At 37.1% G+C, this 26,846-nt stretch overlaps 1 protein-coding gene across 3 annotated transcripts in view; it reads right to left on the bottom strand.

The window, feature by feature from the left end:
- Nucleotides 1–420: 420 nt before the first annotated feature.
- ANKIB1 (ankyrin repeat and IBR domain containing 1) overlaps nucleotides 421–26,846 on the bottom strand; it is a 97,932-nt gene continuing 71,506 nt past the window's right edge. Inside the window, exons 7-20 of one of the 3 annotated variants that reach the window (XM_068673935.1) lie at nucleotides 26,557–26,645; nucleotides 24,773–24,917; nucleotides 23,684–23,850; nucleotides 19,586–19,674; nucleotides 18,485–18,615; nucleotides 13,595–13,729; nucleotides 12,937–13,023; nucleotides 12,778–12,844; nucleotides 12,237–12,382; nucleotides 10,458–10,636; nucleotides 9,210–9,261; nucleotides 5,959–6,070; nucleotides 3,958–4,091; nucleotides 421–3,625 (exon numbers count right to left, since the gene is read on the bottom strand). In XM_068673935.1, the coding sequence (XP_068530036.1) occupies nucleotides 2,873–3,625; nucleotides 3,958–4,091; nucleotides 5,959–6,070; nucleotides 9,210–9,261; nucleotides 10,458–10,636; nucleotides 12,237–12,382; nucleotides 12,778–12,844; nucleotides 12,937–13,023; nucleotides 13,595–13,729; nucleotides 18,485–18,615; nucleotides 19,586–19,674; nucleotides 23,684–23,850; nucleotides 24,773–24,917; nucleotides 26,557–26,645 (2,286 nt within the window). In that variant the 3' untranslated portion in view covers nucleotides 421–2,872. The remainder of the gene's footprint in view (nucleotides 3,626–3,957; nucleotides 4,092–5,958; nucleotides 6,071–9,209; nucleotides 9,262–10,457; nucleotides 10,637–12,236; nucleotides 12,383–12,777; nucleotides 12,845–12,936; nucleotides 13,024–13,594; nucleotides 13,730–18,484; nucleotides 18,616–19,585; nucleotides 19,675–23,683; nucleotides 23,851–24,772; nucleotides 24,918–26,556; nucleotides 26,646–26,846) is intronic. The other 2 variants (XM_068673937.1, XM_068673936.1) reach the window with 2 other exon arrangements.

Genomic DNA, 26,846 nt, shown 5'->3' with positions numbered 1-26,846 from the left:
AAAACCACTTTTATAAAGGTATTTCATTCTTATGTCATTACCAGTTCTTATGTACAAAATAAAACTAAACAAAAAACAGGACAAAATCCTCTGCCTTTCTCCAGTATCTTTCAGCGGATATGAAGTTTATACTGAACCTCTACCTGGTTATGTTAAATATTTTCTTGTTTGTATTCTATTTATCTGTATCTTCAAGCAAATGACTTAAAAGGAAAAAAATAAAAACATGCAAAAATCTTCTGCATTTTGTATTTCACAGCAGGAGTTCTGTAAAGATCAAGACCTGCATAATTTTAAAATGACACCGTCCTGTCAACAGCTACGTTTAAGAGTTTCTTGGTGAGACGTAACCTTAAGTTATCTATGAAAAGCTGAGGGAAAGAGGTTTTGCAGTCTAAGATGAGATAAGACAGAACGGAATTAGTTTAAGTAATAAATGTTTAATCAAAGAATTTTACATATTATTAACAGCATTCATTTGGCCAAACATCTACATGGTTGTAGTATCCTACTTGTATATAAAGTGGGAATGTATCAAGTATAGACTATGAAAGTGCAAATAACAATTCAAGGTTAGAGTAATTTTTTACATTATAAAATTAACAGGTTTACAAAATAGTCTTGCCAAACTTTATTTTTGAATTGTAAAGTCAATGACTATGGTGTTAAAATAAGTACCAAGAAAATACAAATTTAATAGGCTAATTTCATGCTCATAAGAGTAACACAGAAACAATGGATATACTGCACAACCTAATCAAATTACAAAAACCAGAACCCACAAACTTCACTATCTTCACAGAGAGCACTCTTACATATCTTACTGTAGCTTTGCAAGACATCTCGATGCAATACACACAATCTTTGTGAGAATCTTTCTATCCAGAGATTACAATTCAAGGAAGCTATGTGAGTTAAACAGCTTTCAGACCAATTCATGTTGATAGTTCATGAAGAACTGTTTTTGTTGAAGGACCTTATACCATAGAACGATTTAAAGTAGGTATTTTTCCAAAGATGGCCAAGGGTTTGTGATTATGCCAGGAACAGGGCAGCTAGAAGAAAAGCTGGAAAATGATTTGAGACTATTCTATTCCTTTCTCTCTAACAATGCTTGCAAAATGAACGAGGTTTTTATGGGGTAAGGGTAAAATACTCTTATTTCATTTTTTACTAATATGAACCTTGTGACTGCAAGGTTCAAAAGCAGGATTTGCATGAATTCGATACACTCACTTGAACTCACAGTTATCAATACATAAACTTCGCTATCATGACACTTGCCTATACACACTCAGTAGTAATAAACTTTTATATCATATCAACAAATCTCTGGTAACAGTTAATCAGAACTTAAAATGGAGTGTATGTAATTTGCTCGTGTTATGAGAAGTTTTGATTATATGTAATTAAAACAGCCATTTCGACAACTTAATCTAGTTGTAATTACATACTGTACCATTGTATCTCACTAACTGTAGATTGATGCTTTTAAGCAAATCTAAAACCAGTATTTTTTTTTTTCCACGGTACAACAACTAGGAAGAGGGGTTTTCAGGTGTGTTTTTTGTTTTTAACACTAAACAGTAATCACACAGCAAATGAATATTGTGCAATTGAACAAATACCTAGCAGTGTTTTGTTTATGCAAAAACACTGGTTGAACATTTAGTTATTTACTGTAAAGGCAAGGCCATGGGTGGTTGTATGGAGGTCTTTGCAATTAATAGCATAGTTACTCCAGAACAGACACTGAATTTGAATTACTTGTTTAACTGTGGCAACTATCCAGTTGGGTTAGGCAAAGGCACCGTAACATGTTGAGCAGAATCCGTTATCTGAACTTTAATTGTGGGACTGGCTAATATATGAAAATTCTGTATTCCTATATTTTTATAAAACGTTATCATTAAAAGTAATTGCACTATTAGTGCATAGAATGCTTTGTAGAATTATGAAAACAAAGAACTATGATTGCACTTCCATTAAAGTGTCTCTTAAAATACAGCATAGCTGTTGCTAACTGACTGTATTTTAATATTTAAAATAACTGTTTAACAGCAGCATTAGGTTTTATTAACTTAAGATACAGGCTACATTTAATTAAATGCAGTCACCATGGCAACACATGCCAGTTAAATTTAGAGAAGCAATGTTACCCAGTGGTTTCTTTCACTGCTAAGAATTGTGGGATTAGTTTGATAGAGTAACACTGCAGTGTTTTGTTAGGCTACCGCCAGCTCACTATTCACAGTTTGGCACGTTTGGACTGTAAATAGACATGAAAAAATCTTTGATTTTAATGTGAAAGAATATCCCCTAAAACTTGTTCCTGGAGCAGTACTAAAGAGAAGCATTAAATACCTCAGTTCACACTGCTAACAAAAAAAAAGAAAAATGAGTAGGGGAAAGTTATGGAAAACAAAACAAGCAAACAAACAAACAAACAAAAAGAGAATTGCTAAATGTTATTTTGGTGAAAGAATGAATTCTAAAAAATGGAATAAACTATTTCTTAGGAAAACCAACCAAAATAATCAGTGTAAGCCTTTAATCTGTACTTTCAAGTTAAGGATCATCAACCTAAGGCTAAACAGATGCTGCATTGTATTAGGAATGTGGAATACAACCTACTTATTCCTTTTTCTTGAGAGCAAAAAGGCAAGTACTACCTAATTAAATGCAAAGGATATTCCTTGAAAGGTTCACATAATTACAAAGAACTACAATTCAAGAGAACCCCTAAATATCCATCGTTACGTCAGTGGTTACAACTGAGCTGTAATTATGTGGATCAAAGCCTCCATAATGCTTACTCCACACACTGTACCATCTGTCTCCGCCATTCAGTTACTCCAGATCTCGGTTTTGTTCATACCAGATGCACATGTTCAATCCACTCACTTGAGGTTTGAGGAGTCTGACTTGAAGTGTCTCCCGAACTATCCAGGGTGCTTGCTCCTTCCCTGGCATTATCACCACTCGGTGAAACCGTTTCACCTGGAATAATGTTTTCTTCAGAAGTGCTTTCTTCTGTTTGGGTTCCTCTGCCTTCGTTTTTGAGCGCATCCTCAAATAGCGCGTGCTCTTCCTGAGGCTCCAACCCTAGGTCTATAACATTTGGCTGCCCTCCTGACCTATCTTCAGTACTAGGTTGCTGTGAGTCCTCATCCATTTCTGTACTCGTTGAGGGGATCAGAGCAATACTCTGCGGGTTCATGTCGTGAAACCAGGCCATAATGTTTCCAAGAAGATTTTCACTGGTATTGGGGTCTTGACTGCTGGAATCAGCATCGCTAGATGTCGAGTATAATCCACTTCTTGTATCGCTGCAGGGGTGTGAATGAAGACGATCAGCTGAAAAGGGATCGCTGCCTGCACCTAGTCTCATCAGGCTGTCACCAAGTTCTAACAGCTCAGAGCTGCTCAGGGCGGCTCTCGGGTTATCTATACTTATGGGAGCAGAGTCCAGTCTTGTAGGCAAAGAGGTACCTATTGCTCCTAAAGATGCCTCGTTATTTAGAAAGTCTCTGGTTTCTTCATCTATGGCCAAGCCTGATTCTTGTAATGATAACTGAATAGCTAGCAGGATGTTTGGGTCGTCTTCATCCAAAGAACTCAGAGCCTGTGGAAATACGTAAGGTTGCTTTCAGAATAAAACTTTCATCTTGTAACATATTTTGGATTAAAAGTAATTTGGCCTCATATCTTATTTTCACAATTGACCGACACATGTAATTTATCAGAATCATTTTTTTACTGATACAGTTGCCAACAATTTAAAAGCTGATGATTGTTTAGCAATTCTTACTGGTGTGAGTATGTAATTTGTTGCCCTGGACTCTCCCTCTCTTGTTGAAGAATTAAGAAGTTTTGCAGAGACAACATGACACAGAAAAGCAGAGAAGAGGAAGGCAAGTAAAACAGAGAGAATGGAGAAGAGGTTAGTGGAGATACCTGAAGAGAATCCTGGTTTTCAGAGCGACTGACAGGGGTATAGTCATGAAGCGAAGAGCTGTGCAGAATACCCATAGAAGCTGAACTCACCATGGAGGTGCCATGTCTTCTGCTACTGCCACCTTCCTGAGTGTCTGTTTGGGCAATTGAAATAAATACATTTGAGGAACAAGTCAGAAAGCCTTCTCCCCTATCATTTACTGACAGAACCTCTTGCCTTCCTTCAGGATCCCAGCTCTATAACGTTAGTCCTTCACTCACTCTGAACTAAGTAATCCAAAAAATCCCCTTTTACAGCAACTCTTACACAGTGGCCAAACACCAGTTATGCTATTTGAGGAGTGACTGCCTGGTTCATTTGTGCCTTTGTAGCCTTTCTTCTCTCTTTCAAAGGATGTGGTATGCCACCAGTAGCCTGAGCCTGCTGGCAGGAGGGCAAAATGCTTCCAAGGCATATACATGAATTATGGAAAGTCCTGAAAAATACTGCACGCTGCCTCTATGTCCAACTTGCATTCGGTATTTCCCTCTCTCAGACTGTCACCCATCACAATCTGTGTTTTTACAAATCCGTGGAAAATGCTGCCAGAATACTCTCAATGCCAAGTGCAGGGGCTTGGATTTGTCCTTTTGCATCTTTGCATGTCACTCTTTGTGTCCTCACAAACACCCAGGTTTCAGTGCCCTTCTGTGGTTAGTTAGACACTGGCTTGTTACACACTATGGAAATTCAGTGTGATGCACAGCTTGCAATTAATTTTAGGCAAAGTGCGTGCTATGGGATGCATATACAGGTGGCTTAAGACCGAAGTTGGTTTCTCTGTTTTACACAGACAACAGAGCATCTGCAATGTGAATTTTTACTGTAACATTGCAGGGCAATTAAGAGTAGTTTGTGCATATATCAGTGATCACTGACAATACCGTTTTCTTAAAACTACCAACAAAACAATAGAAATAAAATGTTGCTTCCATAAAAATTACTCTGTAATAAAAATAACTCCTTTGAATTTGGAAAATAGCATTTTCCTCTTCAAAACTCAAAATGAAATAAAGTGAGGCTAACTAGCTGTCTCCTGCATATGTTGATAGGATGCACTGTTGGTCACTAAAATATCCAAGTCTTTAGTCAAATTCTAGTCCTCAAACCAACAAGATGGTTTTCCATTTTACTTGCAATAGGGAAGGACCAAAGCTCACCAAAATTCTTTTTACTGTTTCTAAAATAAAGAATGTATTTGTTTCCTTCTCCTCAGTAAAGGACTTACTTTGTTTTTAAAGGACAAGCTACTGGGCTTAAGTTCATGAGACATGGAGAAGTTTTGCTGCATGATTTAGAGGCCGAGCACACAACTGGAAGCTCTAAAGAAGCAGTCAGATTATGATTTGGATTTGAGCTATTTTGGTACCTTTGCAAAAGCTCCTGGCAGTTCGGAGAGACCCAGAGAGCCAAGTTACAGTGACCTTACTGCACGACTAGCTGTGGCACCGCTTGGAAGAGCAGCATACTGGAAGCCATAGCCCGTGCCAACTTGTCTCCAGGCTGTCTTGGCCAGTACAGGAGTTAGTGAGCAGGGTTTTGTGATACAGCCTTGTGGCTACCTTCCAGCAGTCCTGTAGCAGGGGAAATCTCGCCTAGGCTCACAGCAGCAATTGGTCCTTTTAATTTGCATTGAAAGGCTGGTATAGATAAGGCTGGCATATGAAATACTTATTTTTCAAAATTTCTTCAGAAAAACAAGCCTGCTGTAAATAGCTAAGGAATTGCTAGTGGGAAGATCAATGTATTTCTCTTTAACAAGAGGAGCAGCCACAGTAAAGTCAGCAATGCTTCTAAAATCACATACAACTGTGCAAGAATGAGTCTTAACATTGTATTCTGGCAAATATAACAACATGTTTGAAACGTGTTTAAAATGCACCCACAGGAGAACACTGTGGTTGCTACTACCGATTTCTGAAGTAGCAAGAGAGAACAAACAGCCCCAGGCAGGACCATACCTAAGGTACTCTCACTGGGGTCATCAGGATCTGGAGTATTACTTAGCAGACTGTGCATGTCTCCACGTCGACGCTGCCTGTGCCTCCTCCGATACTGAAATTCAGCATATTCCTGCATAAACCAAAGGTTACAAAATACAGGGCAGCATGCAGTAATATTTTTCTGATGTGACGAGCACCACATTTTTATAAAAAAATGTGTGATTTTATAGTTTTATTATAAAATCACCTGTTTTCAGAAAAATAAATTGCAAGTTATATCATGCAATGCTTAAAACAAAAACAAAAAATCAACGAACAACCACCAGGTAATCCTAAATCTATAAAATAACGAATTAGCAACTAAAAATACTAGCGGTACCACCAATATTTTAATACTTGCAATCTCCCTTTTTAAATAATCCCAAGTACCCTTTTTTTTGTTTGTTTAAAAACTTTGATGCCAAGCGTTACACACACACACACACACACACACACATTTTTGTAGAAGTATACCTACTGATTTTAGAACATAAAAACAATTAATGTGAGTTAGACCAGTAGGTCATGTCAGGGTCCTGTTGCTAGCAATGTCCAGTGGAATTAGCTTTGGAAAAACACAGAAAAGCAGCAGATATCTACTGGTACTTGTTACACTTTTCCCTTGCTCCAGGACACAACAGCTCAGGAACTTCATAAGCCAGAGCTGACACTCTTCTACTGAGCAGTCCTGGATGGATTTTTATTCCATGAATTATAAATCTCCAATCTTTGCCTAACCTGAGCTGTTAATGTGTCACACCATACAGATTTGAACTGCCACAGAGTGTATTTTCTCACGGTGTATGTATTTACCAAAGACAGTTTATCTAACATTTATGGGATAGATTAAGATCCCAAGGATTAATTATCTTTATACTTGGAAATAAATGTTTCCATGTCCATACCTTTGCTAATATTAAGAGACTAATTTTATGCTTGAAGGCAAATTTCCAGGTACGTTTTCTGGCTAGTACCTGACTGTGTAGGTAAGGTCTTTTCCTAATCTCAGTCTCTGAATTACCCAAGGGAATAAAAATATACACACAGGTACTTCTCTTCAGAGAAGAATACTGCTAATTTCTTCCCTAAAACCCAGCTTGGCAAATCTGGAATCCAAAGGCTTCCTTTGGCCAAATGACTTGAGAATGGTAGCATTACCATTAACGTTCCTCTCTTACATTAACTCTACATCCCAAAATATCTCAACGTCTAAAATATCTAAAACTTAAATCAAGAAATGTCATTGCTCTTTCATAATGACCTTATTCATTTTAATGATATTGTGATGGTATGTTGTCTTTCCGTGAAGTGTTTCAGTTCAAATTCTTATTCATAATGACACATACAAGCCAAAAAGATTTGTCACAAAATGATTGGTGTGGGAAGATTTTTATCTAGATAAGAAGATCCATGAAAATCGTAAGATCACAAAAATAACTGTACTGGATCAGATGAAAGGCCCATTTAGCCCAATATCCTGTCTTCAACAGTGTTAGTGGTGCTGTTAGCCTACTGGACAGAATAAAAACAAGGGCAAGCATGAAGTGATTATTTCCTATAACATCCTTCCAGCTCCTAAAGAGCTTTGAAATTTCCTAAATGGGAGGCAGACCCCCAAACAACAGAAAACAAAATCTTGGTATGAAGCAATGTAAGTGAATTAATTAAAAATATATATAATTGTATCACTATGAATTAGATAAGGAACAATGAGAAGCGGTCACTGAACATTAGGATTTTTTTAGTCATACCAGATCTTATCTTTCATTCGTTCACGACAGAGTCATAGATTGCACCAACGGCCCCTTAACTATACTTTTGGTTGCTTTTTAACATGTTATATAGAGATCTTGATTACCACTCCTAACATTTTATTTCTGATTACTTGTAAGAGTTTTGTACTTGTGATCAAAGGAACTTTTATTTTGTTGTGTCGGAACTTCATGGTTTCACACAACAGCATACAGCACCCCACATTCTTTGCTAAAACCAATAAGGTTATATTTTCTGTGATAACATGTTATGCACAGATGTTCTAATACTTGCCAGTAAAAGTACAGCTCTACATCAAAAATTTTGCATTGAAAATCACTAAAATAAACAAAGATGACCATTATTAATTCCACAAAATTCATTTAGCATAGGTGGTTGCAAGTATCTTTGATAGCTAGGTAGCAAAGAAGCCAACTTGCATAGTACAGTGCCACATTTAGGCAAATCACAAAAACTTGTAAGCAATCATCTAAGCATGACTGCCATGGCACCTGCTGCTAAACAGATTATCAACATACTGCTGATCAGCTTCTTCTCATAACCAGTTCCACTGATGATAATGGAATTATTTCAAAACAAAGGAATAAAGGAACTAGGCAGGAGAAGCAAGTTGATCTTTTGTAGAGAAACAAGCTATTTTCTCACCAGCATGATGCTCACCAACAATAGCAAAGGAAATATATAGAAAAAGTACGTGGAGTTTTCCAGGATGCTTAAAATGACTAGCTGAAAAGAAAACAGCAGCAAGGAAATGTTGAGATGAATCTTCCTTCCTAACTGAATGCTTTAATCTTTAATCTAATGTTCTCAAAATATTAAATAAAAATTAAGATGGTGAAGAAAAGCTTTATAGGAAGCTTCTCAAATTTTAGTGCAGAGTCTTGAAAATTATATACCCTTTCCCACATACAGATGGTGAAATATTAGTTTTAAAATTTTTAGTTTTCATTCCTGGTTTAAATATCAGAAGTTTACCTAATTTGAGTATGCAATTCCATCCTGCTTTAATACATAAAGTAAAAAGAAACATTTCAACCGGTTAAAATATTTGGGAGTATATCTGTATGTTTTTTGTAGGATTGCTACAGAAGGATGGAAATTTCTTAGACTTTCTCAAATTCTGCTGAGATAATGTTGCATTGAAAAGTAGTCTACACAATTTCATATATTTATTAAGGTTTTCCAGCACATAGAAACCAGTTTATATATAATTCTAAAGCTGGTTATGTATTTGAAAAACGATGATGCCGTCTTAAATAACTATATCCATGTTAATGTTACTGCACAGTTAGCTATGCATATATTTCCTTCTATTGTGAAATAAATAATAAGGTAAGCTTAAACCAATTTGAAAAGCTTTAAATCAAAATAAGGAAGCTCTTCATGCAGACCACAGTCATTCCTGTGTTTCTAGAAAATGCAGAAGTAACTTAAAGATTTAAAAAGAAATAGTTTACCTCAGGGGATGCAAATCCTAAATACTCCCAATCCCACGTTCCACCAGCAAAACTGTAAAATTAAGAGATATACCATAAAATTCAGAGTTGGAACAAAGTAAGAACAATATACATAGCTTCAAAACATATCAACATATAAAAATGAGTGCAACTGTAACTCTCCTAAGTTAACAAGTCTTCTACTCTAATTCTTACCTTAAAACTAATTTAGGAAGCTACAAAATTACAATAGAAGTGTTGACTACTCCAGAACTGCTTGATATTTCTATGAAATATTTATAGAATTTTGGAGCATTTCAGGTATTTAGAGACAATTTGGAAGGGAAAAAAAGTGAAATGGAAGCCATGACATTTAATCATTAATGCATCACAAATGGGGGAGCAATTTAGGCTGCAAAACAGAGCGGTAATTCTCAAACACATTTTTCACAAAGGTTATTATTTGTGTAGCTGAAGTCAAAATACTGAGGGTGAAAACACATTTTCAAACTGTGTAGTGTCCTCGGGGTATCCTGCTTAACTGCTGCTATGGGAGAGGTGGGTAGGAAGGATAATCCTTACAAGTAATTATGCCATGTGAATTCTTTGTCATGAAGTAGTAATTGAGTTTTCAAAGTGATGCATATGTTAATGTATTAAAAAACAAACAAACAAAAAAGCACTCAGTTTTATGTTTTTGACACCATTAAAGACATAAGTGCATGGTTTAAAAAATAACTCCTACAAAACAGTAGTGAAACAATTTGGTCAATAACCTCTTTAAGGTTTTGTGGTTTTTTGGTCATTGTTTTCTCTTCATTTGGTGTTTTACTTGAATGTTGATTTCAAATCACACTACTTATTTGCTGAACAGCTAACCATGCTGACTTACACCATGAATCTTGTTCTTTTTTAAGTGCTTATGAAGAAGTGAAAAACAAGCAAACAACAATCCTCACTATCCCAATCCTCAAAGACATTTCTTGCACTTGGCTTTTGACACAATTTTAAAAGCCAGGAGAGGTTTCTCATTTGCAATTTCATCAGCAAAGGGAAGGCGATTAACAGCATGTGAGCATTAGGGTTTGCAAAAAAGCTGTAATTCCGTAAGGATCAAATGACCAAGAAAATGTAACTCTCTGGTGATTTATGACCACCAAGTTTATCAGCTCCACTTTACCTTGCTGTCAAGGAATGGCAAGGGATTGACCCACTCTGACAGCTACCAAATTAACTTATTTTAGTTGCACAGGGTTTTGTTTGGATTACCTGCGCCTGGGTGCTTCTGGTGAGTCTGCAGGAGCAACGCCACGGGCTACAGAGGCCAAGAATTCTTGCCGCTTCTGCTGCACAAGACAAGCTGCACGGATGATTTTATGGCGAGGAGTCCGAAGATAAGGCCTGTTCACTTTCTGTGCAAGGTCTTCAGTGACCATTTCTAGGTCTGTCTGCGGTAGTTAACAAATACAGAATACAATACTTTTACAATGAAACAAAAACCAGGCAGAGCTCTACACCATAAATACCGAATGGAATGATTTCCATTTTCCTGAAAATACCATCCAGACAGAAGATCCATCAGTCCTCTTAAGCATTAACTCTCAAATAATTGTTAAAACTGAAGAAATGACAGAGATCCCCCTTAGCAAGATCACCTGTAATTGTTTTCTGCCTATCCATCTCTTCTTTCCTCTTTGATGCAGTTAACAGAGACAGTAATCAATTTTTTATTTGGTGTTCATTACGTTGTCTAGAACAACGACCTTGATTCATCAGTAAAGACTTTGAGGTGGATGATGACTAAGCCAGACTAAACTTGCCAGTGCATGCTTGGAAGCCTGCTCTTTCAGGCCTGAAACTTTATCAGTTGCCCCAACTTTTCCATTGTGATTTGGGCCCTGGCTTGAATACTACTCTGTATCATAGAATCATTAAGGTTGGAAAAGATTTCCAAGATCATCTGGTCCAACATACCATGTCCCTAAGCACCACGGCCAACCTCTCCTTAAACACCCTCAGGGATGGTGACTCCACCACCTCCCTGGGCAACTCGTCACAGTGCCTCACTGCTCTTCCTGAGCAGAAATGTCTCCTAATTTCCAACCTGAATCTCCCCTGGTGCAACTTGAGGCCATTCCCTCTAGTCCTACTGCTAGTTACCTGTGAGAAGAGACAGACCCCCAGCCCCCCACAGCTTCCTTTCAGGGAGTTGTAGAGAGCAATGAGGTCTGCCCTGAGCCTCCTCTTCTCCAGACTAAACAACCCCAGTTCCCTCAGCCACTCCTTGTGTGCAAATACTTGAACTTGTTACTCACTGGAGTTTGAGCGTGTACCCGTTACTCCATGTGTAACAAGCTATTTGGGGTCTCCACCCCAAAATATCTGCCCTTCTAGCCTATCCCTTTATTGACCTGAATGTTCTACTCCAGCTTGCAGCAGGGCTTCCCTGCACACACTCGTGCATTAAACATCTATCTACTGGGGCCTGAAAGGAAAAGAAAGCAGGCAGCAGCCCATGCAGCTGAAGCACCCCCATCCTCACCCCCTGGTTCTCCCCCAGCTCTGCCTCCCACCCCCTCACCTGACACATTAGCAGGGAAAAGCAGGAAACAGGAGCTACAGAAGAAGAAGACAACTTGATGGAAAATCCTTCCTAGCCCAGAATAACACCTGCCTCTGATGTAACTGTCTACTCGCTGCTTTCTGGGGAGGGCTTCTTCTGTATTTGGGCTATGAAACTTGCTCAAAGAGAGAGTTCAGCTGAAATGTTATTTCAAAAGGAGGTTAACAGAAATTATTTTCCTTTTTTTCCCCTTCCACCTGTCCTTGCCCTTTTCATTCTGCAGCCATGTGTTGTTTTTCATTCATCCTAAAATTGAACTAAAAGCTACTGTGTCATAGAATATTAATTTTCCCTCTGCATTAATTTTCCAGACTTGTTTACGAATACTAAGTATATCAGTTTTACACTACAAAAATGGAAACAAGGCACTGATAACTAACACTACCAATAAAAGAACAGAAAAGCAAACAATACGCATGTATTACCTGCATAAGTTCAAATATTTCTTTCTTTGTGCTTTTAGGCTCCAAAAAGAATCCATATGGATAAGAACACTTGAGAATGCGGCGAGTTTTTAGAAGCTCCTGTACTGCATCTTCGATGAATGTGGTATCAGGACAGCCTCCCTCAGCTGTAAGACAATACAACATTGTGAAAATATTTTCCTGCTGATGTCAGCATTTATTTTAGTGTAAGAGATTTCCACCAAAAATGTGCACATCAGCTAAATATTTTGCAAATAAACAGCAGCAGGTTCTCCATGAGTGTACTATGTTCTTACTACAAGAACTCAGCACAGAATATTAACTTCTCTCTTACTAATGCTGCTTTCCCTGTGTCTTTGAAAGATATACAATTTACTGTACATTTAGCTTTCATTCACTGCTTAGGAATTGTACTACTGAAGGGATCACATCACACAGCGGACTGATGTGAGCTCTATTCAAGAGGCTTAGCTGTAAGACATTTGATTTGATTTCAGATCAAATTTGTAGTTCACAGCAAATACTGACAAATTCTACTTACTTCCGCTGAGAGCTCTACTCAACTGCTCCATCTTTTCTTTGGCTGTTTTTAGAAGGCGCTGTTCTAACTAGAACAAGAAAACAATAAAATACAACAAGCTAATTATTTTGGGACAAATAAAATGAAAACAAGAATGAGTAAAAATGATTTGACCCATACCTGGTAGCTAAGTTCGTGGTTCTTAAACCTTGTGTAATAGTGCATAAACCTATCCAGTTCTTGGAATCTTCTATGCTTCTTTTCCGCCTGGAAAATAATGGGAAAGGAAAACAAATCAAGACAAGTCTTATGGCTTAATTTAATAATCATCATTAGATATAATTACATAACTCTTTATACTTCCTCTACATGTAAAGCATTACATACAGTGCTGACAAGTGATGTGTATGAGAAGAGAGAAATGTAATTTTTGGAATTCCCAAGCCTGCAAATACTGCAACTGAGAGTCAATGCACTGTGTGTGTGCATACTGTTTTTAAGCAGACTTTCCAAATGCCAAGATTCAAATGTGTCTTCTGTAATGCACAGTACCTAATTACAGGACCAGCACACACATTTCACAAAAGGAAACCGTGGCACAGAGAAGTATATTGACTTGTCTAAAGTCAACCAGTGGTTGCTACCAAAGCCAAAAGAAGAACCAAATCTTATGCTTCTGTCCACAAATAAGCAGTGTTTTCTTTCTGTCATTTTGTTATATTTAAAATTATATTTTCCCAGTTAAAATTCTGGTTGGGAAGAATTTTGACTGAATTTACCCTAAACAGAAAGCTGCAGCCTTAGCACTATTTTTTTAAACAAACACATTATTTGTTACCTCTACTGTCATCTCCTTGGACTGTTCCTCGACATGTTGAATAACTTCATAGCGAGTACATCTGTAATAGCCTCCAGTAGAAGAGCTGTGCTTCTTCCATTCTTCTAGGCATATCCAGCAGAAGTCATATTTGCACTTCAGAAAAACATGGGGAAAAAAGAAAGAAGCTGATACATTGTAGGTCTGCGGTTATGCATCATTATTCTCTCCCATGAAAAAATGAATTAACATTATTCTGAGTGTACTTATAGTTTAAATAGAATTTCTGAGGAGCCTCCTTCCTATTTTATGCACTACAGAAGATCTTGGTTATAAAACCGTGGAAGTCATAATTTTTATTCCTTGATTCCCAAGATTATGTTGGACCTACAAGTTAAGTTTTGAATGGATGAAGTAAAGCAAGTGATAAATAGAGATGATTAGGTGTGTTTTTTGTTTTGTTTTGTTTTTAAAAGTCCCATTTTTAAAATGACACAGGAACAGCTGATGAGAAAGGGAGAATTTTATCAAATTTCCTGGCTCTAAGAGAGATGTGAAATTATCAGTAAATTTAATTTCTAAATCATTAAAATGAAACAAATGATTTATACATGAATGACTTTAACTGTAAAACGCTCAAAAAACCCTAATTACTTCTGTTACTGAAATGCAGTTCCTCAACTGATCTTACCTGCATTTTCTTCAGTTGTTGGTTAATGAAAAACATTCAGGATTTTGCCTTTTTTGCAAATTGGAAAGCAGTATTTTTTAGAATCCTGAATATTCTCCATACAGAGAAGAACAGTTCTTCACTCAGTCCTAGTCTGCCTTTACAGTGATAAATATCAACAGTTCAAGAAGGGTACTTTTGAAATTTACTATTCTCATCTGCAGCCCTGCTGGTATCTTTGTAGTGCAGTGAATGTGAAAGAAGTGCTATGATTTAGTATCTGCTGTGACATAGAAAGTGCACTTAAACCTTAGAAGTGCCTAACTGACTTTATTTAAGAAATTTTGAAAAACATAAGCCTAAATAAAACAGAAAGCTTAGGTGAAAAATGATTTTACCATTTTTTTTCTGACAGAAATTCAAAATATGTGATTACTGGTATTTTAACCTTGTACTGTTCATGATATAAAATATTAATAGCAACTACTAAAGCAAGAGAGATAAAAAAACACAGAACACAAATTTGAAGAGTGATTACTTCAAGTTAACCCTTCTCTGCGTCTACTGAGTAGAAAGTTTTCAAAACAGGTAACGCAAGGAGATCTGCCTTATCCAGGCTGCTCTGCATTAGAGAAGGTCAAACTGTATTATTTTCAACAAAGCACTGATTTCTCAGCTAGTTTATTTCAAAATAATTGTAAGCTGTTTATGGATGGGTGTGCAAAAGACTTTAAGACTTGGTCATTCCGGCTCATTTTATCTGTTTTACAAATGAACAAAGAAAAATTCTGAATAATGGAAGCAAAAATTTACATGAATTAGTAAATAGGAAGTCATTAACATTATTATTGGAATCCAGTAAATTAAGCTACATCTTCCCCTTCCAAGTCAGATATTCTATGATTCTATGAAACACTCTATAACTTCATAAGAAGTTGTTCAATTAATTATATTACATGACGAAATGAAATCCAATTTCTGCATTGTACTTTTGCTAATTTTGTCTCACCAGTGATGTTGATTTTCTTCTAAAAAGCAATGCAAACTACAGTATTTCTTCTTGCTATTGTGCTGTAATTTTTATTTAATGTTTTTTTTGAAGCTGTTTGCTTATACAAAGTGGTAAGATGAGTGCTGAGAATGAAGTTTGCAAATAGTTGTATATAAAAGTCTGAAGTGTATATCATTTGCCTCTCATTCAGAAACATCCATTAGAAAAAAATTGTAGCAAAATTTTTAAAAAAACAGCATGAAGCAAGTTATTCCACAACAAACAGAACTATTAAAGCTTCATTTCCTATTCATTTATATGTGTATATGCTCCTACTGCAATAATGCCACCTCTCTCAAATTACCTCCCTCCATGATCACTCCACCATATGTATCCTCTAATCTCTCAGCACATCACCGAAAGCCTCCTCAATAACCCGAGGTTCACTCTCATTAAACATTCAAAACCGCGTCCATCTGTTCTGACTCATCTCCCAAAACCCTGGGCTCTGTTTTATTCGCCTTTATGATCAGCTATCCATGTGGCAGCACTGGCTGGGCTTACCAAATGACACGTGCTGCCTGGCCACCGTCTGAGTCAAGCAGAAGAGGTAATTGCTGAGCAGGTAACTGCTGAGTAGGTATTTCAGCCTCTCTGTTGGGGGCAGTACAAATTAAGCCTCTGTACCACGGAGCTACCAAGTTTTGTGAAATTTGCGGTGATTTAGTATCTGCAATGCCCCCTCCTCTATCTGGTTCAAAGTATCCAGAAGGTTAAAAACTACTAGAGTTAGGGGAGTGAGAGACAGCAGGACTGCATGAGCCTTGTTACCTTAGAAACCAGGCTCATAAAACAGCACGGTGCCTGCTTAAATACAGAAATGGATTCTGTGACGGAACAGCGTCGTCTCTACACCGAGGTACATGCTAGCTCCTAAGAGGTGGATGCAGCTCTCTACTCACCACGTAGTAGGCTTGAGCAGAACTTACTGCAGGGAAGGCAGAGGCTTTGTAACAGGCCCTTCCTTCAGTGGAGGAAGAGACAAGCGAGGTGTCCGCAATACCTCACATCTGAGCCTTGCAGTGATCCCGAGGATCCCCTTCCTTTACTTCCTCACCAGGCTGAGGGGAGGCTGCCTCTGTGTGCAGAGATGTCTCCACCACAAAGGGAAGCTGACTGATTTAAGGGCACTTTAAGCTGTTTATAAGGAACGACATCAAAGGGGAATAGAATTGTGGTTGTCAGCCAGTGCCTCAGGATGGTACTAAATTAAATTATCTATATTCACCAGTGCTTAGTAGTCGAAGTCCTCTCAAGTCTTAAGCCATACTTTCATTCTTTTGAGAGGAGCTCAGTGACAACAACTGCTGTCAAGTAACTGAAGAGGCTTTGTCACATCCTGAACATTTTGTTACACTGGCTGAACAGGAGCCTGCAATGTGCCCAGGTGGCAAAGAAGGCCAAGGGTGGCCTGGCCTCTGTGAGGAACAGCATGGCCAGCGGGACGAGGGGAGGGATTTTTTCACTCAGTACCCAGCGCTGTTGAGACCACACCTCGAGTACTGTGTTTAGTTCTGGGCCCCTCACTACAAAAAGGACATCGAGTTGCTAAAGCCAGAGCAACAAACCTGGTGAAGGGACTAGAAAACCAGACATATGAGGAGCAATGGAAGGAAATGGGGCTGTTCAGTCTGAAGAAAAGGAAGCTGAGGGGAGACCTCATAGCTCTCTACATGTATATCTCCCTGAAAGGAGGTTGCAGCAAGGAGGGTCTCAGTCTCTCTTTTTTTTTTTTTTTTCCAGTTAAAAAGTGACAGGAAATGAGGAAATGGCCTTGAGTTGCTCCAGGAAGATAGGTTTAGTTTGGATATTAGGATGAATTTGTTAACAGGAAGAGTGGTTCGGCATTGGAATGGGCTGCCCACTGTGGTGGTGGAGTCCTCATCGCTGGAGGTATCTAAGAGATGTGTGGATGTGGCACTTAGGGACATGGTTTAGTGATGGACATGGGAGAGTTAGGGGATGACTGGACTTGTTGATTTTAAGGGTCTTTTTCAACCTAAATGTTCCCATGATTCTACATCTCATATATGAATTGTTTAAATCTTGACACCAATACAATCCTGCTGCAAATACCTATTTCAAGCACTCTGTTTACAGTCTGGAAGATTTCAAATTGAGCTGAACAAGATACCTTATTACACTTTTTAGTGCTATGGAATTTATGACCTCTTTTAAAAATTATTTAAGAAGAAAAAAAAGAACAGCAAACTTGGCATAAACTGAAGTAGAACAGAATCTGTTCTCTGCTGCTGCAGACAAACTACACCAAAAAAAAAAAGAAACCCAAACCCAATCCTCAGCTCGTGTCAGACAAAATATGTGATGATAATATAAAGAAAATAAGACCTGGATAGCAATGGAAACTAACACATTTCCAGAAAAATGAAGAGAATTACTTTCTAAACCTCTTAACTTTTTATTGGAAGCTAACTATGTCAAATAAGTGCAACTTTCGTATTTTCAATGATCATCCTCAAACAGGTATTAGCTGTGCTTATATAAGATATTTCTGACATAGAGAAACAGCATGCTAAATATGCTGTTTTTAACTAATTTTATAGAAAAAGTGTTTTCAAATTATACTGTACTCATGGCAAAAATATTTTTTCTATTTCAGTAGCACTGTGCAAACTCATGACTAATTTTTTGGCTGCTGTCACCAATAAGTTTCTTTGGTATTACTCTTTCCTGTCTTTTCATTCCTACTGATTAATTTGTGTTTACAGTTTTCATTTAAACTTCTCTGTTGTCTTGCCATGTAGAGAAATAACGCGAAAGAAAAATGCATGAAGGCAAAACATTCATTAGACCTTACCATTTCTTAAAATATATCATCTTCTGCCAACTGTAAGTGTTCATTCTCTTCTACATTATTAATGATGATTAAACTCTCAATGATTTCTGTTGCCTTAGGTTTCATACTGTATTGCCAGTAATTGTCAGGTGTTTACGAAATCTTGATAATTACAGTGCTCACCTGCCAGCCAAACAAATTTCACTAAATATGAAACATCTTCTAAATATATGTAACTAACGATTTGCAAATTATGCAATTCTTGCAACAGGTTCCATTAGATCTTAGACACATTTCAGAGGTTTTGGACTTCTGTGCTCCTGAAATGTATCTATGACACACACAACCTGAATTATGGTTTCACAACAAATTACATTATAGGTCATTTCTTACCTTTGCACATTGCATGTGGTTGCAGCCCTCATTCTTTTGAATTGGAGATTTGCAGTTGGCGCATGGTTTGGAGTTAGTTAGTAACCACAGACAGTTGGCAGCATCTTCATATGCCTCACTAACTCCCACAACTTTATGAGGGTGACAGGAGGATGTGAAGCATGCAAAAACAAGACAAGTTGAAATTGTAGCTGTTTAATATCTTGTGAAAATCAGATTAGGAAAGATATGTGTTTACCTTTTTCTTGATAGGGTATTGTAATTCCTCACTATATATATTTCTCACATATATATAAATATACACACCTACTCATTTTTACATAATAATCTTATACATATTATTTATGCATAGTGTAGTATGTGTTATATATAGCATATATATGAGAAAAACACATATGAAAAAATGGCATTGTTTGACTAAGCATGGTGTAATCTGCATCTATACCACTTTATATGCGTTTCAGAATAATTTATGACATACTGTGGAAAGGTTCAACTGTGGTAACCAAGTTAAGTAACTTGTTTATTCAAGTTACTGTTATTTTTTTGTATGTTTGTTTCTGTTGACCAAGAAAACATCTGTCCTGTGTAAACCCCATCTTTGTTAGCTGTTTCACTAACAGTTATTTAACATTAAGCCATTCCCCACAATTGCCTTGCAATTCACCCTCAGCCTTACCATTATCATCACTTGTTGCCTTTAAATAGTTTTAAAGCACACAAACAACTGCATGGAACACAATTCTAATGGACGTATAGACTGGGATAAGGATTTTAAATTGTCCAGCACAAATAAAAGTTATATTCAGTAATAAATGAAAAAATAATGAAGGAAGCTGTAAGAGGAAGGGAAAAAAATCTATCTGAACCCCATGTGGATTTATGAAGAGAGAATAGGGACAAATGGCTAAAGTCTGCCATTACTGCGTCCTCATATGCAGATAAAGCATGAAGCTGCTCCTTGTTCAGCAATTTGCTTTCCTTTCTCTTCTTTATCCTATTTTTCAACCAATGTAAAGGTTTTAATTAATGCTACTAAAAAATCCCACTAAAAATAGAAGAAAACAACAAAATAATAAGAATAAAAAAGGCACGACTTACGTTCTTCTGGTTTCATTTCAGATATTTTCTGTAGCCAATCCTTCCAGGTTTGGCAGTCACAAGGTTCATGTGCTTCACCAAGACATTCCCTGAAAATTAAGACGTATACACAATAACTATTCAGTTAGAGTTTTAGAATGAAAGTTGAAATTGGTTCAAGCTAAAAGGCCATGGAAACTTATCAAGTCACACTCAAACTTTAATTAAGTCAGGAAGATAAAAGTCATCCAATTAACATTATTTTAAAATATTCTTAGACCACTTACTCACAAGCATAGATGACCATCATTAAGATTAATAAAGAATTTAAATGAGACAGGAAAGGAATAGAGCTTTTAAAATTACAACCTGAATTAAATCATCAGGTTTGCACTTTAAGTTAGGACAAAGTACTACTTTAAAGCCACAAAAAATGCTAGTACAGTTTCTACGATAAAGCTAAATTTCAACTCATAATAAAGAGATTATCCAAAACTAGGTAGTTTGCTATTGCTGAAATTAATTTTATGTAGTATTATTTGTACCTATGCAGTAGTAATAATTAATCTTTAACTAGATTCATGCCTTCAGTCCAGAACAAGATCCAAGCCCTTCAATCGGCTTTAAATGCTTATGGATTTTTGCTCTTTCCATCAGTCTCCAAATGAAATGGACAAAGTAGAGAAATGAGTCCCTTGAGCTTGTCTTGAGGTTAGTACTAGCTTTAAGGATGGCAATCACTACCATACAGCAGCAGATAAATGGCTTCCAGATGGTTCTTGTGTGTAGGTAGATGCGTCAATATGGACTCTGGATTTGTAATGACTCCCTATTTTACTGGAGAGGTGGCACACAGCCTCAGACATCTGCCACATCAAACAAAAAAAAAATCAGATGGAGTAAATATCTGATGGGCGCCAGCTGCATCAGAACATATGCAAGTTTTCTGCAGATCAAATGGTGAACTGCTTTCTGCAGTGCAGATTCAGAAGCTAAATTAGTATCTCTCTGATCACTCTTGTCCACATTTTAAGCAGGAATATCTGAACAAAGAAAGGATTAGGAGCACAGTTTTGAACCTTTTTTCCACTAGCTAGTCTGCTATATAACAAGCTTAAATTCATGACCCAAGGAGCTCCACTTTGGAGATGCTTAAGATTCTGTAGTTGGAAAAGATTTGTACAAGCATGAATAGATAGTCTATAATAAGACAACCTCAGTACAGTTCAAAAACTGACACCTTTCACACTTGTGGGACAGTAGTACTCTTAAATCATTGATTTCAAAAGAGTCCAGGCCTCTCTCACAGTATTTGTTCCCAGGAAGTACTGAAATTATAAAAAATAACTTTAACAAACGCAGTTTTAAGTCAAAAGCTGATCAGTCAATCTACTACTGTGTGGGAAGGGAGAAGGAAGGGACTTTGATTTTCAAATATGTGAACTTTTAGACAGACTGATTTTTAGTCCTTAAGTCTGAAATATTTTCAGAACATGGAAAGTGGAAAATGAAACACCCTTTACAGAATTTTAGAGAACATTTGGAAAACAGAACTGACATTTTCAACAATCCTACCATAAGGAATAAGCAAATATTTCAAGAATTGCACTGAGTCCCTTAGAAATCTTGAAAAATCTCAGTATAAACGAGAAAGCCACACTCTTCACATTGTAAGATGGGAGCTCCCTACTCTAACTTAGTTTCTACGAAAATATTTTATGGAATATTTTATCTCCTGAGAAGGTAAAAGACAGTCTTGTGTCTTTGAGAGACAGGAGTGAGGACTGATGGTGCAAAACTAAGCGTGCAGTACCTGCTAAGACTGTTTTCCAGAAGTGTCTGCTTGCTACAATTCCTTATGTGTCTGACACAGCATGAAGGGGTTTTATATATACAGAATCTGTCTGACATAGATGTAGGATTCATGCACCATTTTCATTTGCACTACATTTAAGAATCTCAGTAATTTTTCTGAAAAGGAATGGAATTTTATATTTGTCACAACAGATTAGATTCTGTTGAAGGTGTTGTTACTGGCAGGTAATGAAAAATGAGTACCTTCCAAGGAACCCCATGCTTAAGAAGAACATTCCTACTTTTATATTTTCTTGATTTTATGAGGAGAAAGGCTACAGATCCTACAAATGGACATTCCACACTGATATATCCTCACAGATTGTTCCTTACTACATTATAGCAGGTGATTATCTATGGGTTGGTTGGGGTTTTCTAATGTATAGATTCTGAAGAATCTCTTACTAACTGCAGTATAAATTGATATTGTAATGTCTAAGCTGTAGATTATTTGGGAAATCGTGCAGAACTGACAGAAGTATGGAAATGTGGGATGTGTTGATTGAACTTTAAAGATATAAAGCAAGCTCCCTTCAAGCATACAGTGATGATGAAGACCCTCTGAACTGAGAACACGCTTTCTTTTTCTCCAGAAGAGCTATTTTTATCATGCAGTGTTTTGTACTATGAGACTGACATGACCGTCCTCAGCAAAACGTTCTGTTTTATAGTACTGCAGAATGCTTCAGTTGCTAGCAGAACTTTCTTGCCATTGCTGAAAGTCTTCTTTCGTGGGGAGGAAAAAAAGGCATTGGAAATACCTTCTTGGACATTTTGCTGATAGAATTGTGTCTTTTTTCAAGACCTTAGTCATATTCACTTGTGCAGTATCTCAAAGCATTAACATAAAAAGAACATAAAGAAATATTATCAGGAAACACAAAAAAGAAATTTCTCATAAAAATCAGGCACTCGGAGAACGTATTCATATTTAGAGGACACTCTAAGGAGTTAGTGCATTCAGCCAATGTTAAGGAAGAAGAGGCTGCCAATGTCTGAAAGACCGTGTCAATATTACACTGAAGTAATCTCAAACTCTGTCCTTCAGGTCAATAGAAGGTTGATTCTCTGTTAGGACACAGAAGCAAGGATGAGAGGCTGGTACCTTCTTGTGGAATGGCACTAAGGTTTGTTATATGTTCACTGTTAAATCATTTTCTGGTTTGTTTTCACAGGATTTTTTTCTTTCTGAGTTCTCCATCCGTTGTGAACAACTTGTTCTCAAGAAGTTCTGTTTTCCAGCTTTCCTGGTTGCTTCATTATGTCTACTTTCCTCTTATTCCTTCTTCATTTCCATTCATAGAAGGAAAGAACTAAAATCAGAATTATCGTTCATTAAGAGTCTTATGATATTTGGAATCAAGCAGATTACTCAGGATCTCTTCTTCTTGTATCATGGTTTCAATTGAAAAATGAAAAGAAGGATTACACAGCTTGTCTAAATGTTTATACTTAAGTTGACCTTTTTTGGTTTTCCAAAGCAAAAAAGACGTCCCACTACAACAGTCTTAAATCAGTCAACAGTCTTAAGTTACCAGTCTGATAATCTTAAGGAGCAAGGACAGGGCTTGTGCCAGATTTCAGAAAAATATCCCACCACTTTTTTGCTTATGTTGATATTGTTCATGCCCTTTCCCTGAAACTGCTGAAGACAGACAGCTCACGCAATCTGAGGGATGTTTTTAAAAAATATTTTAATGTTTCTTCACTCCTTCTTGAGCTTGTATTCATCTTAAGACTTAATAAGAAAAAGTGTTGAAAAAGTGAAACAATGATCGGAGCGATCCAGCAAACAACTGGCTATGTATGGAGCAAAAGATCCTTCACAGCTCTGTTTAAGCTCCAGCTTTGCTGATGTGATTCCACCAAAATTCTGGGAGAGCCAAACTTTGCTCATTTTCTATGCTATAATTCTGAATATCAGATATGCTACAACAATCCAGAACAGACACAAAAAATCCCTCTACCTATACTCCTACTCCCTAAAAAGAGAAAATCACGTCACTTCATGCCACTGTTTTGCATCAGTTAGAACCAATAAATAACATGACAATATTATAAACCTTTGCTGAAACTTTAGTGCCCCAAAATACTGAAATGTTTGTGCACGAGTTTCTTTACTGCATGAATACAGAATACAGTCATATACCATCCCATATTTTTTGTTGTTGTATGCTTCATACTAAGTGCAACTTTTAACTTTCTGTTAATCCTTGGAATAGCAGTGGCAATGAGTTTATGTGGAGTTAAGTTCCTAGTACTAACCAGCAGAAAAGATGTCCTTTTCCACAATCTACAGCAGGGGCTTTTAGCATAGGGAAGCTAAGTGTATCTGATCCTGTTGAATTTGTTCCTTGTCTTGTTAGCCTTACTGCTCTTTCACAGCCTGGTATAGGACACCATTTAATAGCAGGATTATTTTCAACAAAGGCCTGAAAAAAGAGAAAAAAATGGAAAATATTTTAACATAAAAGATCAGATCTTATCATTGACATATCTGTCATCATAATCTTCCCTTGAAGGACCAAAGCCAAAAAGCATAGACAACCATAGCTACTTTGACAGGCTTTTTAAAATTGTTAAAAGAGAACAATTTAATCTCCATTTAAAAAAAATAGTATTTCTTTGGGAAATAACAATAATACTCCAGACTTAGTATTATGCTAAGATCCAAATTTATATCCCTCACAAAATGTTCAATGTGTGCAGGTCAAATTCTCTGTGATATGGCTAAGTGTAAACTTCTACTGTATATGTACAGGGCTGTAAGACCTGTGCTGTGAGGAGAGGCTGGGGATAACTGGGCTGTCTGGAGCGGAGAAGAGGAGGCCGAGAGGCAGCCTCATGGCTCTGGGCATCCTCCTGAGGAGGGGAGACGCAGAGGGAGGTGCTGGCCTCTGCTCCCTGTTGAACGATGGCAGGGCATGGGAAGGGCACAGAGCTGCACCAGGCTGGGCATGAGGAGAAATGTCAGTGCCATGAGGGTTCCACCAGGACGGGCTTTGTGGAGAGGCAGGTGGTGCCCCATATCTGCCAGTGCTCAAGGGATGTTTGGACAATGCTCTCGGTGACGTGCTTCAGCTTGTGGTCAGTCCTGAAGGCTGACTTGATGGTCTCTGTGGCAGAAAACCATCTGAACTGAACTGAACCAAACTGCTCCGTTCCCTTTTGTTCTGTTCCATTCCATTCCCACCATAGTGTGTAAGACTTCAGTACTGGGCATTAGAGACTTGTCACATGCAAAAGGATTGTATTTTAAACAACAGATATGAAAACATTTCACATAGAAGTCGTATGGTGCTTTTAATAAAATGAAACACATGTCAACAGTAGAAGAACAGTTTGATAATTTACCTTAATGTCAAATTGAAGGTATCTTTTGTCCATCTCCTTGGAAACCACACTTTCTATGATGTCTACAGGCACAAGCTGGAAACAATCATATGCTGGGCAAAAAATGTTGTGAGCTTCACCCTCCTGAATTTTCAGATTCAAAAATCTGCCAGAATTTTGTCAGTCAGTATTTGTGAATAAAAAGTAAAAATTAAAAGGCTACTGAATACTTTATACTAGGTTCATATGTATACAGATTAATCATTTTTTTTAAAAAAAAAAAAAGAACAGAAAGTATCGGTTTCAGCTCAAAAGGACTGCAGATTTGATGAACAGCGTAATTAAAAAAAATAACACTGTCACAGTTCAGAAGTGAGCACCATCATAGCCTTGTGTGTTTGCAGTTTCCATCCTCGTCATTTATCAGATACTGCTATGCAATGTTTAATTAAACTGAGCATTACTTCTAACTTAAACAGAACATACAAATGTAATTAATCTAGGAAATAATTAATTTTATGTGCAATTAATTTTTACAACTGTGCTAGTCAAAATAGCTCTGCTCTTGGAAACAAGTTTCTAAACAGAGAACACTGTAGTTCCTAACTACTAGAATGCAAGACAGAAAAAGCTCAGAAATCTGATGAAAACTGGACTGCAACTCACAGTGCACAAGGATGCTTAGTTTACAAGCTAGTACTTCTTTATTAATCTGATATTAGGGATGGTATTTATCTCATCTAGCTTTATTCATCTGAAGGATACACATTTCTAAGTTAGTCATCTTGGGTCCTTCAACAGTTTCAATCCATCTTAGATTCATCTTCAGATGGGGTAACTCAGTCCTGGCTATACTCTGCGTAACAGAAATGACTGGCTTGGAAGGATGAATCCCACCGAAACATGCCACTGCAAACACTTGCTTGACATTGAATTGTAGTTCTGAGAGCATACACAAATCACAGTATGTGTAGTCCAGCACCATATCAAGCCAGGCATCTCTTCGTAACTTCTAAATTACCGTGTAACAATTTATACTAAAGGAGCGTAACTATTAATTCTCTGAACACTGAAAAAAAAATGCCTTTTAAAAGCTCATAGAGAAAGTGCTCATCCTTAACATAGGAGGAATGGGTTCATATACATGTAAATCAGTATAATCTGCAGTAGGACTAGCTGTGCTGACGTGACACTATAACAAGACACTGTAGTGGTACAGTGCAAGTACTACAGTCTCCTGACTGGGGAGATGAATAAAAATGCACTGCATACAGATATAATTATTCCTGGGAACTATGATTAATATTTATACTAATATAATTGTCCATGACTGATTTTTGTTTTACTAGCATGGCTATCTAGACTTAAAAAATTATGTAGTAATGAGAACATTACACCAGCAGAGCATTCCAGCTAAATCTACTCAGTTAATAGCATTCGATGTAAAAAAGCATTTTAATTGCTTTTCTGACTGAAAATGGATTTACAATGCCTAAGTTCAGTGTGCTGAACTAAGAGATGGAATTAAGCATATGCTTAACTCAGGAAGTGTGAACCCCAATGCCACCACCATGAACACACTGAGCAGATCAAGAGTAGGCTCATCTATTCGCACTCATGATTGAAACATGCTTAAGAGCTTTGCTGAACTACAGCAAGCATTACATAAGCCTACATCAGTAGATGGACACTTTGAATGACAACTTAAATATTTAATAGGATCAAAACAGCAACTCTCTGAAACCCCTTCCCTCTTCAAAATAGGAAATATGAAAGTTTCTCAAAATAAAAGTACGTATACTCACGCCTCCCAGCATGCTCTGCAGAAGTCATGTCCACAAGGCATATCCACTGGGTCTTCAAACACAGAAATATTACACATACAAATGTCACACTGTAGACGAAAAAATACTGATTAAGAAAAATCATAAAGCTTTTCATATTGTTAGCACCACACACTAATCTGGAAAATCTCAGCAAAAACAAAAAGTACTCAATAGGGATAAAAATCTAACTGTATACAGAAAAAAAAAAAAAAAGGTAATTTAAGCTACAGAAGTAGCTTAGAAATAGAAATGGGAAAGATTACATATCT

Source organism: Anas acuta, chromosome 2 (genome assembly GCF_963932015.1).
Source record: "Anas acuta chromosome 2, bAnaAcu1.1, whole genome shotgun sequence".
Lineage (NCBI taxonomy): Eukaryota > Metazoa > Chordata > Aves > Anseriformes > Anatidae > Anas > Anas acuta.
This window is presented reverse-complemented; position numbering and strand designations above follow the sequence as displayed.